The sequence below is a fragment of the Bos javanicus genome, unplaced genomic scaffold (assembly GCF_032452875.1).
Source record: "Bos javanicus breed banteng unplaced genomic scaffold, ARS-OSU_banteng_1.0 tig00001600_1, whole genome shotgun sequence".
Taxonomy (NCBI): Eukaryota; Metazoa; Chordata; class Mammalia; order Artiodactyla; family Bovidae; genus Bos; species Bos javanicus.
The window spans coordinates 453,390-468,593 of record NW_026893620.1 but is presented as its reverse complement, the minus strand read 5'-3'; the positions used below and the strand labels follow the sequence as shown (position 1 = coordinate 468,593).

General features: G+C 41.3%; 1 protein-coding gene across 4 annotated transcripts in view; it reads left to right on the top strand.

The window, feature by feature from the left end:
• The window catches only part of LOC133243936 (ATP-binding cassette sub-family C member 4-like), a 590,639-nt gene that overhangs the window by 215,934 nt on the left and 359,501 nt on the right, over positions 1-15,204 (top strand). For 3 of the 4 annotated variants that reach the window (XM_061410638.1, XM_061410643.1, XM_061410644.1), the window contains 3 exons: positions 6,756-6,980; positions 10,800-10,889; positions 11,943-12,106. The exons of the other annotated variant lie outside the window; for it this stretch is intronic. In XM_061410638.1, the coding sequence (XP_061266622.1) occupies positions 6,756-6,980; positions 10,800-10,889; positions 11,943-12,106 (479 nt within the window). The remainder of the gene's footprint in view (positions 1-6,755; positions 6,981-10,799; positions 10,890-11,942; positions 12,107-15,204) is intronic. 4 annotated transcript variants of the gene reach the window in all.

Genomic DNA, 15,204 nt, shown 5'->3' with positions numbered 1-15,204 from the left:
AGTATGAAAAGTCAAAATGATAGGATACTTAAAGAGGACCTCCCCAGGTCAGTAGGTGCCCAATATACTACTGGAGATCAGTGGAGAAATAATTCCAGAAAGAATAAAGGGTTGGAGCCAAAGCAAAAACCACACCTTGTTGTGGATGTGACTGGTGATAGAAGCAAGGTCCAATGCTGTAAAGAGCAATATTGCATAGAAACCTGGAATGTTAGGTCCATGAATCAAGGCAAATTGGAAGTGGTCAGACAGGAGATGGCAAGAGTGAACATTGACATTCTAGGAATCAGCGAACTCAAATGGACTGGAACGTGTGAATTTAACTCAGATGACCATTATGTCTACTACTGTGGGCAGGAATCCCTTAGAAGAAATGGAGTAGCCATTATGGTCAACAAAAGAATCTGAAATGCAGTACTTGGATGCAGTCTTAAAAACGACAGAATGATCTCTGTTCATTTCCAAGGCAAACCATTCAGTAACACAGTAATCCAAGTCTATGCCCCAACCATAATGCTGAAGAAGCTGAAGTTGAACAGTTGTACGAAGACCTACAAGACCTTTTAGAACTAACACCCAAAAAAGATGTCCTTTTCATTATAGGGGACTGGAATGCAAAAGTAGGAAGTCAAGAAACGCCTGGAGTAACAGGCAAATTTGGCCTGGGAATAAGGAATGAAGCAGGGCAAAGACTAATAGAGTTTTGCCAAGAAAATGCACTGGTCATAGCAAACACCCTCTTCCAAAAACACAAGAGAAGGCTCTACATATGGACATCATCAGATGGTCAACATGGAAATCAGATTTATTATATTCTATGCAGCCAAAGGTGGAGAAGCTCTATAGAGTCACCAAAAATAAGACTGGGAGATGACTGTTGCTCAGATCATGAACTCCTTATTGCCAAATTCAGACTTAAGTTGAAGAAAGTAGGGAAAACCACTAGACCATTCAGGTATGACCTAAATCAAATCCCTTATGATTATACAGTGGAAGTGAGAAATAGATTTAGGGGCCTAGATCTGATAGACAGAGTGCCTGATGAAATATGCACAGAGGTTCCTGACATTGTACAAGAGACAGTGATCAAGACCATCCCCATGGAAAAGTAATGCAAAAAAGCAAAATGGCTGTCTGAGGAGGCCTTACAAATACCTGTGAAAAGAAGAGAAGTGAAAAGCAAAGGAGAAAAGGAAAGATATAAGCATCTGAATGCAGAGTTTCAAAGAATAGCAAGAAGAGATAAGAAAGCCTTCCTCAATGATCAGTGCAAAGAAATAGAGGAAAACAACAGAATGGGAAAGGCTAGAGATCTCTTCAAGAAAATTAGAGATACCAAGCGAACATTTCATGCAAAGATAGGCTCGATAAAGGACAGAAATGGTATGGACCTAACAGAAGTAGAAGATATTAAGAAGAGGTGGCAGGAATACACAGAAGAACTGTACAAAAAAGATCTTCATGACCAAGATAAGCACGATGGTATGATCACTGACCTAGAGCCAGACATCCTGGCATGTGAAGTCAAGTGGGACTTAGAAAGCATCACTACAAACAAAGCTAGTGGAAGTGATGGAATTCCAGTGGAGCTATTTCAAATCCTGTAAGATGATGCTGTGAAAGTGCTGCACCAAATATGGAAAACTCAGCAGTGGCCACAGGACTGGAAAAGGTCAGTTTTCCTTCCAATCCCAAAGAAAGGCAATGACAAAGAATGCTCAAACTACCACACAATTGCACTCATCTCACACGCTAGTAAAGTAATGCTCAAAATTCTCCAAGCCAGGCTTAAGCAATACATGAACAATGAACTTCCAGAAGTTCAAGCTGGTTTTAGCAAAGGCAGAGGAACGAGATCAAATGGCCAACATCCACTGGATCATCAAAAAAGCAAGAGAGTTCCAGTAAAACATCTATTTCTGCCTTATTTACTATGCCAAAGCCTTTGACTGTGTGGATCACAATAAACTGTGGAGAATTCTGAAAGAGATTAGATACCAGACCACCTGGCCTACCTCTTGAGAAACCTATATGCTGGTCAGGAAATAACAGTTAGAACTGAACATGGAACAATAGACTGGTTCCAAATAGGAAAAGGAGTATGTCAAGGCTGTATATGGTCACCCTGCTTATTTACCTTATATGCAGAGTACATCATGAGAAACGCTGTGCTGGAAGAAGCACAAGCTGGAATCAAGATTGCCGGGAGAAATATCAATAACCTCAGATATGCAGATGGCACCACCCTTATGGCAGAAATTGAAGAGGAACTAAAAAGCCTCTTGATGAAAGTGAAAATGGAGTGTGAAAAAGTTGGCTTAAAGCTCAACATTCAGAAAACAAAGATCATGGCATCTGGTCCCATCACTTCATGGGAAATAGATGGGGAAACAGTGGAAACAGTGTCAGACTTTATTTTATTGGGCTCCAAAATCACTGCAGATGGTGACTGCAGCCATGATATTAAAAGACTCTTACTCCTTGGAAGAAACGTTATGCCCAACCTAGATAGCATATTGAAAAGCAGAGACATTACTTTGCCAACAAAGGTCCATCTAGTCAAGGCTATGGTTTTTCCAGTGGTCATGTATGGATGTGAGAGTTAGACTGTGAAGAAAGCAGAGTGCTGAAGAATTGATGCTTTTGAACTGTGGTGTTGGAGAAGACTCTTGAGAGTCCCTTGGACTACAAGGAGATCCAACCAGTCCATTCTGAAGGAGATCAGCCCTGGGATTTCTTTGGAAGGAATGATGCTGAAGCTGAAACTCCAGTACTTTGGCCACCTGATGTGAAGAGTTGACTCATTGGAAAAGACTCTGATGCTGGGAGGGATTGGGGGCAGGAGGAGAAGGGGATGACACAGGATAAGAAAGCTGGATGGCATCACTGACTCGATGGACGTGAGTCTGAATGAACTTTGGGAGTTGGTGATGGACAGGGAGGCCTGGCGTGCTTTGATTCATGGGGTTGCAAAGAGTCAGACATGACTTAGCAACTGAACTGAACTGAACTGCACTACTTATCAGGAACATTTTAATTTGGTTAGTTTCATGGTTGACAGGATAAGTCAATGGCACCCCACTCCAGTATTCTTGCATGGAAAATCCCGTGGACGGAGGAGCCTGGTAGGCTGCAGTCTTTGGGGTCGCTAAGAATCAGACATGACTGAACGACTTCACTTTCACTTTTCACTTTCATGCATTCGAGAAGGAAATGGCAACCCACTCCAGTGTTCTTGCCTGGAGAATCCCAGGGACGGGGGAGCCTGGTGGGCTGCCATCTATGGGGTCGCACAAAGTTGGACACGATTGAAGCGACTTAGCAGCAGCTGCAGCGTGGTTGATAATAAATATTTTCTCAGTTGTTTTCTCTTTTATTAGTTGAAGCTGAGAATCGGGAATGTGCAGGTGAGAGAATTCCTTGGTGGTGTGTGCTCACACCTGTGTACACGTGGTGGTTTTAGGTTCTGGGAATGCTGCCACCAGTGTCTGTGTCCCCAGCCACAGGCGCTCCTTGCCTCTCTGAGAGACTCTCCAAGACAAACAGAGTCTTCTCAAATTGGACCTTTCCTTGGGATTCACACCACTATTTGATTTGGAGATAATACTTGGAACGGAGCATTGAGCATATGTAGGAACTAATCTTCTGGTAGTCGGAAAATCTTTTGCCTGGTTTGCCTCAGCCAGTTTTACCAAATGCCAGAAATGGAAATATTCACAGATTACAAATGCTGCTGATAGCTGTCCTGTTAAATGACTCTTCATCTCTAACCTTTCCTTGTGTGTGGAGGAGACGGATTTACTCAGTCTACCTTTGAGGGCTGTAATCACTTCTGCCCTATGTGTTCTGGAAGCTTGCAAGAGTCATATTTAATATGTGTATTCTTATTCTCTATATGTACTTTGGGTTTTTTTTTTTTTTCTCACAGTTTTGTGCTATTCACTATTTTGCTTTCTATTTTTTTTTTGAGAGAAATTACTGGAAAATTGTTCTTTGCTTGCTGTTATTTTTCATATGGAGTATAATATCAATTTTCTGTTTTCAATAGTTGCAACTTATGCCAGAATGGAAATTCCTTGTATGTTATACTTTTAATCACCTTTCTGAATTACCATGACTGCTCCTTGTTAGAGGAAAACTTGTGCATTTGTACTCAGTATCTCAGTTGTGTCTGATTCTTTGTGACCCCAAGGACTGTAGCCCACCAGGCTCCTCTTTCCATGGGATTCTCCAGGCAAGAATACTGGAGTGGGTTGCCATTTCCTCCTCTAGAGGACCTCCCCAACTTAGGGATCAAACCTGCATCTCCTGTGTCTCCTGCATTGAGATGAATTCCTTATCATTGAGCCATTGGAGGAAGTCCCAAAATAGTGCTTAAGAATAACAAATGACTTTCCTCCCAAATTACATCAGATCAAAGTAACAGGTCATGACTGAAAACCTTTATTATCTTTTGAAAATTTCTATTCCAAAAAAAGAAAAAAATCATTATCAAGAAAAAAAAAAAAAAAAGAATTGACAGATGAGTGGAAGGTATGGGCCCTAAACTGGCATTATACCTTAATGAGGCTTTTTGATAAACTGTTTTTTTTTAATATTTATTTATTTGTCTGTGCTGGGTCTTAGTTGCCACATGTGGGATCTAGTTCCCCGACCAGGGATCTAACCCTGGTCTGTTGCATTGGGAGTGTGGAATCTTAGCCACCGGACCACCAGGGAAGTCCCACAACTGGGTTATTAAATATTGTTTCTCAGTGAAAAAATACCCAGATATGTTTAGGTGGTAGTGATCTGCCTTTATTTACTCTTTTTTGCTGGATTTGTTGCACTTAACCATATTCTCTTTGGTGAGTGATATTACTCTTATTTCTCCTGTAATTACAAGGATGTTAGGCTCAAATGGAGAGCTGAGTAACAGGCAACAGTGTTTCCCAAATAGAATCATAAGTTTCAGGAAAGTTTTGGATGGCAGATATTACTGCTGGGCTTCTGGTGGTTTGTGGCTGCAGCACTGGACTGCCCTTGGCGACACCTGGGCTGGGACTGCCCAGGTGTACAGTTTGACATTTTTGTTTCTCTGTGTGGCCTCCACATTCCCATCTCAGGAAACTCTATAAACAGTGTGTTTGACAATCTGCTGTATGAGGGACTCTTCCAAGAGGTCTCTGTGCCTCTTGGGATGGATGACAGGACACGGTGGAAATGTATCAGAACTGATCGTTTTGCTGCTGTCTGATCATCTTACTTATACTTCTTCAGCTGAATAATGTTCTCTTTATTCTCTGTAGTAGATGAAAATGTCCCTGACTTCATGGAAGGAGAGGCAGTTGGTACAGCCTGTGAACGTGTGTGTGTGTGCATGCGTGTGTGCATGTGTGTAGAACAAGACAAGAATGCTGAGGTTTAATGAGACACCCATATGAGGCATGGGGACACCTTTTGATAAATATCCTGATCAGGCACTAGTTGGCTAAGAAAATGCTTAGTTTTTTTGGTGTTTGCTGTTATGGATTCTCCTTCCCTTCCTCTTGTATGTGGCTTCCTCAGCTTCAGATAGATAGAAGAGAGCTGTCAAAGCAAACCTGTCAGTTGCTTATCCTGTCTGTGTTAGTACGGTGGGATTGCTAAAAAGAAAAAGCCCTGTTCCTGAAAGACTTTCAAACTTTTAACATTTTGTCTTTTATGAAGTCTGTGTAGGAAATGATGTTGAGGGTGGAGATGTTTACTTTAGGTGAGTGGTTTTCATTCACTGAGTGGTTTTCCTTGATGGTGAAGGAAGGGAACCTGGGGAAAAGGAGACCTTCAAGGGGTGACTAGAGAGAGGAAGTAAGTTGTGGGGTGAAGTGGCTGTTTGGCAGGGTAGGCAGGTGTTGCTGTTTCTTTGCCTTTTTCTTTGAGAAAGAAACTTGCTTTCCTAAGTCTTATTCAGGGTAGAAGCCTCAGTGCACCTTGTGTCAATTGGTTTAGCCTCGGGGAAGGGAGGATTGGGAACATTTCTTCCAAACCACCTGCAGTGGATGGTGGATGGAGAACCACGGAAGACATCATTTTTTAGCTTGGCCTCCACCATGTTTAATTTTTTACTCCAAGGAACATTCCAACTTCTAGAGGGTAGAGGCATAGTGAGGCAGTGCTCTCAGGAGCTGAGAGCCTGCAGAGCTGCCAAGCCTGATTTCTTTGTGGTCTTCCAAATGAAGCTGGTTTCCTTTCTCTTGATCTACAGACATGTGGAGTTTGGGATGGAAAGGAGTGGGTGTTTGTGCCAGGGTATCAGTTCACAAAGATTCCTGAAGAAGGTGATGAAAGTGTGTCTCCCATATGTGAACCAGGTTGACTTTCTATTGGGCTGGGACATTGAGAGGACAGGGGACAGGGGTAGGCTGCCAGCAGGCTAATTCATATGGAAGCAGATTTCTTCCTCTTCTTCTGCCACCTTTTTCTTTATTCATCTTAAGGCTCACTTGTATTGTGCCAAATGACTTCTAAAGCACTGGTTGTGATATTTACACTGAGTATCCACAGTGTATTAGGCATAAGGTACTAAGGCTTTACTATCTTTGAATGTAAAATTTTGCCATAAGGTTAAACTGTTGCCTGCTTGTCTTATAGGAGATAGTGGATCTGCATATTTTTCTTTTAAATTAGCCATGAATGTAGCGTTTTGTCAAAATGTATTTTTAACCTGCTAATGCTAAAAGTAAATCTTGTATTAAGAAAAACTGACATGTCTAATTAAGGCTTTTCTTTTCTTTTAGGAAAGCACCAGAGTAGTCCAACCTATATTTTTGGGGAAAATGATTAGTTATGTTGAAAACTATGATCCCAATGATTCTGCCGCTTTGCACGAAGCCTACGGCTACGCGGCAGGGCTGAGCGCCTGCGTGCTGGTGTGGGCCGTTCTGCACCACTTGTACTTCTACCACATGCAGCGCGTGGGGATGAGGCTGAGAGTAGCCGTGTGCCACATGATCTACCGCAAGGTGAGTGTCGCTCGGTACCACGGTGTGTACCTCCCCTGAATCCTCAGGGACATTTAGGGAAAGTTCTCTGTAAATTACAAATTTTGTAACTGGGATTGTTTACACCTTCCTAGAGAAGTTTGCTTTTGCATCAAGCCAAGTTTGTTGTTGTTGAAGCAAACTTTACCAATAAATAATGAAAATTTTTCTTTTGAGATCACATGAGGGCTGCCCTTGATAACTTTTAGCCATAGGCTGTCACATAATAACCACTAAATTTGTAGTATTAAGTTAATATTAAATTATATTTTTAAAATATTAAATTAATATTCAAGAATAAGTATGAAAAGTATCAAGTTGATTTTCAATGTCTTCATGCCCAAATCCCATAGTGCTGTTTACGGAAATTTTTTGTTGTTGTTCATTAATACCTTCAGTTACATCAAATTTGTATTTAAAAGTGAGCTTCAGAGATTGGATCTATAAAACTATATCTAGAAGCAGATAATGTATTTGAGAAAGGGAATGATTATAATTTTAAAAGACCCATCTAATTATATTCAATATAATTATGTTTGCTAGGGAAAAATATAAAGAGAATTCATGCCAAATATAGACTCACTCACTATATTCTATGGATGTGATTGTTAATGATATTAAAGAAAATAGTAGGGTTTTTGAGATAAAACTTGAAATTTTACATTGTTTTATGAATTCTAGAGAGAATTTGTTGCTCTTCATTTAAATTATTTTAATACAATATTTCCTTTTATTTTTAGTATGCATTGTAGCAGTTTTAATAAGAACTGATTTAATGTGTTTAGTGATTTTGTATTGAGGAATGCCAGGAAATTATTTCACAGTTTACCCTGGTCTAAACTAGTATAAAAGGAATAAGGATTTCAGGTATCTTTACAAAGGTATTGCCACAGATATATCAGTGTCAAGAGCTGAAGGGCTCTGTATAAACTTGATCCTGGATATGTCTTTGCCTTAGACTGTTTTAAAAAAAATCCTTATTTAACTGTATTGTATCCTTGAAATTTTCAAAGAGAGTAGATCTTAAATGTTCTCACCACACATGTAAAATAGGATAACTATATTAAGTAGTGGATATTTTAAGTGGTTTTACTATAGTAATCATTTCTCAATGTGTATTTATATAAAAGCATCATGTGGTAACCTTAAACATATGCAATTTTTATTAATAAATAAACTCCTCATTGAAAGACAAAACCAAGCAGCTTAAATTGAAAATATTGCTTCTTTACCTGGCTGCTGCTTATCTAGAGCTTCTGCTTCTTCAGAATACTTTTTTCAGCAGGAAGTGAGATGTCTTCTCATTTTTCCTTGAGCAGAGTCTTGTACATCCCGGGACTGAGTGAACCTGGAGACCTCACTGTCTTGTTTGGCAGCAGCATCTGAGTTGGTTTCCTTCTGGGTGATGTGGAAATCTCAGCAGGGCCCACACATTCCAGTCAGGGTCTTCATTGCCATTCAACATCATCTTTGTTATTCTGTTGCAGCTTTAACCATTTAGGAGATGGATACTCAGATTTCCCCACAAATCGGCTAAATGTTTGTCTTTTCAGATCATGCTTAACTCTCATGTGAGTGATAGTCGCTCAGTTGTGTCCAACACTTTGTGACTCCAAGGACCATAGCCTGCCAGGCTCCTCTGTCCATGGGTTTCTCCAGGCAAGAATACTAGAGTGGGTTGCCATTTCCTTCTCCATAACTCTCATAATAATTATGAAATTTTACCAGAACTGCATTGTGAAAACTTTAAGTTAGGTGTGAGGTGATGGTTTAGTCAAAGCTCACTCTGCTTCACAGGTGAGCCATTGTCTACCTGTGTTTCTTCCTCTTCCCACCACACTTTGGAATCTTGCCTTTGGGAAATGTGATCTGACCTGGCACATTGGCTTATGTGAATGTAACCAAAAGGTGGTTCCTGTATGAAGTCAGAAATTGTGGGGATTACACCATTGACATAATCTGAAATTCCAGAAACATGGGAAAGACAGATTTCCTTGTTCACGGCCTTGCATCTAGAGTCCTGCTGGGGTGCAGAAACAAGACACTTCTTTTCAGGTTACAGGTGGGCTGATTCTTTAGGGCACAGCTGGTGCTGCCGAGCAGCTCTGAAAGGCCCCTCTGAACTTCTGTGGTTCGTGCTCAGGCCCCACCTCCTGATCCCTGATCCTGGGGAGGAATCAGATTGGGCATTAGAAATGGAGTGGCTGCTAAGCTCGTAGCTGTAGTTTGTCTACACCATGGATTCCAGGCTGGGGCAGGTCTCCAGGAGGTCTCTAAGGCTGCACATATTCCACTCCTAAAATGGCCCATTCAGCATTTCGTGCTCTTTGCAGCTGAATTTTGAATGATTGTGAAGGAGGTACCATATATAAAAATGACTTGCCATTTATTTATTAATACATTGTCACAAATTTGGTAAAGTTACTTTTGGCTTTTGATCATTGATCTTTTTTTTTTTTTTAATTGTGGGGAAATATACACTGCATAAAGTGTCCTATTTTCACTCCTTTTCAATGCAGCATTTAGTGACATTAGGTACACTCACATTGTTGTGTAGCCATCACCATTATTCATCTCTGGAACTTTTTCTTTTTCCCAAACTGAACCTCTGCATCCATTAAACACTAACTCCCCAACCCCTGTCCCCTTACCCAGCACCGTTCTTCTTCTCTCTGTGAATTTGACTATTGTAGGTACCTCTGTTAAGTGGAAGCATACAGTGTTTGTCATTGTGTGTGTGTGTGTGTCTTATGTCCTGTAGCACAATATATGCAAGGTTCATCCATGTTGTAGCAGGTGTCAGAATTTAATTCCTTTTTAAGGCTCAATAATCTTCCACTGTAGGCCTATGCAACATTCTGTGTGTTTGCTCATCTGTCAATGGACAGTTGTTTCCACCTTTTAGCTATTGTGAACATTGCTGCTGTGAATATGAGTGTACAAATTGTCTGTTCAAGGTTGTGTTTTTAGTTTTCTTGAGTGTATCCTTAGTAGTGTAATTGCTGTATTGTATGCTAATGTCATGTTTAATTTTTGAGGAACTTCCGTATTCTCTTCCATTGTGGTTATATCATTTTACCTTCTCACTTGATCATTGTTTTCTTCTTTAACTTGAGGAGTAAAGAAAAAGTTTCTTATGAAGTATGACATTTTGTTTGGATCAGTGGCTCTAGTTGGTCTGTTGAAGCAACTCCTGGTGTGTCTTCAGTTTCCTCAAATCTCTAGGGCATTTTTCTTACTAAATAAAGGGATTGACCAACACGGGTTGTGTATTTTGTAAAATCAGCAGACTGGCATCAAGACCACAGTTTCCTCACAGGAACAGTGTTTTGAACATTATACTTGCTCATTTCAGAATGAGGAAACTAAGCCCAAAGTGTTTAAATATTGTCACCCACAGAATTAATGATTGAATCCAGATTTATAGTCCAAGTCTCCAAATTTCCTTCCTTAAATTAGCCTTTCTGCTCTCATATCTAATTTGGCTCAAAATTACTTAGTTGTCTCTTAAGTGTAAACCTACACCCTTTACCCTTCAGACAGGTCCAAGTTCACTGAAATAGGATGGGGATTTTGCTTCTACCTCCTGCTCCTCCCTTTGCCATCCTTGCTGGAGGGGCTGCTGCCACACTCAGGAGTTAGAGGGTGAACAAGTATCCCTAGAGCCATGCTGTCAGGGGTCATCCTGCTCCTGCTGACACCACTCAAGACCCCTGGAACACATGCTCCATTGTGTTATGTTCTAAGATGACTTGGTATCACCTTAGGAATCCGGATCTCTGTCTCCCTCTCTCATTTCAGGCCCTTCGCCTGAGTAGCCCAGCCATGGGGAAGACCACCACAGGCCAGATAGTCAACCTGCTGTCCAACGATGTGAACAGGTTTGACCAGGTAAGCTGCCCCTGAAGGATCCTCTTCCATTTCCCATCCTTCTCACTGGGGTCAGCTTATTGGGATAAGAGGTGCCAGGGTTTGGTGTCAGCCAGGGTTCTGTTGAGGATGTAAGACAAAGGTTCTATTTATCCAACTTTGACTTCTCTGTGTGCAAATTCAATGTAATTATATGTATTGTTTCATAAGTGAGAGTTTTGTTTTTCTAATATATATAAATAGGCAGCAGTGTTCTTGCCCAGCTTTGGTAGTGTCCCTAGGGGTCCTCCTGGCATGGCCCTTCTTGGCACGTGGTGTAGGTGTTGCTGAACTGTCTTCCTCCTCCTCTGGTTGATGAAGACCTGGTGGGAGGGATTGTTCTTTCCCCTGCACCCTGTTCAGTGCCTGCTGCATAGGGAACCTGCGAAGAATAATGCCAAGTCCATGGTCCCCAGCAAGACACAACCTCCTCTCTACCGTCTCCTCCACAGTCTTTTTTCCACTGACCTTAAGCATAGATCACATGACCCAGAACATCATAGCTGTTGGTCAGATCTGTGTTGCACTAGATACTTCTCTTTCAAGTATGCATTCATCAAACATGAAGTGAGGCCTCTGCTCACTTTCAGGGATGAGCAAAGCTTAGTTTTTGCCCTATAGAAGCCACAGCCTATCAGGGAGCTAAATACAGAAGTAATTACTGGAGAAAGTGGTAGGTACCATAATATAGGCTTTCTGGGGATGCCACAGTTCCCCAGAGGAAATGGGGGCCAAACTCTGGAACAGAGAGCATTTGGGGAAGCCCTGAGCTCATCTGTGTTGTGGTCAAAATCCACATCTTCCTTCATTGCTGCTGGTCTGATTCTCCTGGGACATCCCTGAAGTCAGCCCTGTGCTGCCCTGAAACAGTGTCATCTGGGGTGGACACTTGGATTTCTGCTTTAGCAGTTTTAAAACCCACTGAGATCATTTCTATTTAGGTTTCTGTCTGTTCCTTCAGAGCATATTGTTTCCATACTGTACCCTTATTGGTTTTTACACCATTGTAAGAAGGCTTTGTCTTTCTCTCTTAAGGTAACAACGTTCTTGCACTATCTGTGGGTGGGGCCACTGCAGGCTATCGCAGTGACTGCCCTGCTCTGGATGGAAATAGGAATGTCGTGTCTTGCTGGAATGGCGGTTCTCATTATTCTTCTGCTTTTGCAAAGCTGCTTTGGGATGCTGTTTTCATCACTCCGGTAAGAGAAACACTGGTTTTAAAAATTGATAATCTGTAGGTTTTATTCCTAGCTTTTTAAGGAATCTCTATACCATCTTCCATAGTGGCTGTATCAATTTACATTCCCACCAACAGTGCAAGAGTGTTCCCTTTTCTCCACACCCTCTGCAGCATTTATTGTTTATAGACTTTTTGATGAGGGCCATTCTGAGTTTTGAATTGCATTTCTCTAATAATGAGCAATGTTGAGCATCTTTTCATGTGTTTGTTAGCCATCTGTATGTTTCCTTTGGAGAAAAGTCTGTTTAGGTCTTTCCCCCATGTTTTGATTGGGTTGTTTGTTTTTCTGGTATTGAGTTCTATGAACTGCTTGTATATTTTGGAAATTAATCCTTTGTCAGTTGTTTCATTTGCTATTATTTCTCCCATTTTGAGGGTTGTCTTTTCACCTTGCCTATAGTTTCCTTTGCTGTGCAAAAGCTTTTAAATTTAATCAGGTCCCTCTTGCTTACTTTTGTTTTTATTTCCATTACTCTAGGAGGTGGGTCAGAGAAGATCTTGCTTATATTTATGTCATCTAGTGTTGGGCCTATGTTTTCCTCTAAGAGTTTTTATAGTTTCTGATCTTACATTTAGATCTTTAATCCATTTTGAGTTTATCTTTGTGTATGGTGTTATGACCCAGCAATCCCACTCCTAAACATATATGCTGAGGGAACCAAAATTGAAAAAGACACATGTATCCCATTGTTCATTGCAGCACTATTTACAATAGCTAGAACATGGAAGCAACCTAGATGTCCATCAACAGATGAATGGATAAAGAAGCTGTGGTACATATACACAATGGAATATTACTTAGCCAAAAAAAGGAATACCTTTGAGTCAGTTCTAATAAGGTGGATGAACCTAGAACCTATTATACAGACTGGAGTAAGTCAGAAAGAGAAAGATAAATATCATATTCTAATGCATATATATGGAATCCAGAAAAATGGTACTGAAAAATTTACCTACAGGGCAGCAGTGGAGAAATAGACATAGAGAATACACTCGTGGTCATGGGGAGAGGGGAGGAGAGGGTGAGATGTATGGAGAGAGTAACACGGAAACTTACATTACCATATATAAAATAGATAGCCAACAGGAATTTGCTATATGGCTAAGAAACTCAAACAGGGACTCTGGATCAACCTAGAGGGGTGGAATGGGGAGGGAGATGAGAGGCAAGTTCAAAAGGGAGGGGATATATGTATACCTATGGCTGATTCAGGTTGAGGTTTGATAGAAAACAACAAAATTCTGTAAAACAATTATCCTTCAATAAAAATATAAAAAATTCCATAATATGTAGTTAACATCATAGTTGCTTGATGCTTTTGTTCAAAAACAAGACAAATGCCTTCCCTAGTCACTTCTTTGTGTGAGTTGTAGACCCTACAGGCTTAGCCAGTGGAGGCTCCAGCCTTAAACTGAAGGCTGATCCTGAAACAGGAACAGTGAAGGCATTCACTGGCTCCTCTTGGCACTGTATCATAATAAGTAGAGTCCTTCAGCAGAATTTGCCCATGTCCAAGTTATTTCAGTTCAGTTCAGTTCAGTTCAATCTCTCAGTCATGTCCGACTCTTTGCGACCCCATGAATCACACAGCATGCCAGGCCTCCCTGTCCATCACCAACTCCCAGAGTTCACTCAGACCCACATCCATCAAGTCAGTGATGCCATCCAGCCATCTCATCCTCTGGCGTCCCCTTCTCCTCCTGCCCCCAATCCCTCCCAGCATCAGAGTCTTTTCCAATGAGTCAACTCTTCACATCAGGTGGCCAAAGTACTGGAGTTTCAGCTTCAGCATCATTTCCTACAAAGAAATCCCAGGGCTGATCTCCTTCTGAATGGACTGGTTGGATCTCCCTGCAGTCCAAGGGACTCTCAAGAGTCTTCTCCAACACCACAGTTCAAAAGCATCAATTCTTCAGTGCTCTGCTTTCTTCACAGTCCAACTCGCACATCCATACATGACCACTGGAAAAACCATAGCCTTGACTAGACGGACCTTTGTTGTCAAAGTAATGTCTCTGCTTTTGAATATGCTATCTAGGTTGGTCATAACTTTCCTTCCAAGGAGTAAGCGTCTTTTAATTTCATGGCTGCAGTCACCATCTGCAGTGATTTTGGAGCCCAAAAAATAAAGTCTGACACTGTTTCCACTGTTTCCCCATCTATTTCCCATGAATTGATGGGACCAGATGCCATGATCTTCGTTTTCTGAATGTTGAGCTTTAAGCCAACTTTTTCACTCTCCACTTTCACTTTCATCAAGAGGCTTTTAGTTCCTCTTCACTTTCTGCCATAGGACTTCCCCAGTGGCTCAGATGCTAAACCGTCTGTCTACAGTGCAGGAGACCTGGGTTCAATCCCTGGGTCGGGAAGATTCCCTGGAGAAGGAAATGGCAACCCACTCCAGTGGTCTTGCCTAGAAATTCCTGTGGACAGAGGAGCCTGGTGCAGGCTACTGCCCATGGGATCACAAAGAGTCAGACATGACTGAGCGACTTCACTTTAATTTTGTGCCATTAGGGTGGTGTCGTCTGCATATCTGAGATTATTGATATTTCTCCCGGCTATCTTGATTCCAGCTTGTGGTTCTTCCAGTCCAGCATTTCTCATGATGTACTCTGCATATAAGTTAAATAAGCAGGGTGACAATATACAGCCTTGACGTACTCCTTTTCCTATTTGGAACCAGTCTGTTGTTCCATGTCCAGTTCTAACTGTTTCTTCCTGACCTGCATATAGGTTTCTCAAGAGGCAGGTCAGGTGGTCTGGTATTCCCATCTTTTTCAGAATTTTCCACAGTTTATTGTGATCTACACAGTCAAAGGCTTTGGCATAGTCAATAAAGCAGAAATAGATTTAAATATTGTTAAATAGTAATAATCTTGTAGCCCCATTTCTCACTGCATATATTTTTGTTATGCTTGTGTTGGAGCCTTTCAGGTATTTATTCATGTTTCCATTAAGTTATAAGCACCCCCAGGGCCAGGCTGATCTCCATTGTGTCTTCATGAAGCCCCACAGTCACAGCAGCACATGTGACAGAAAAGTGGCTGGTGGTG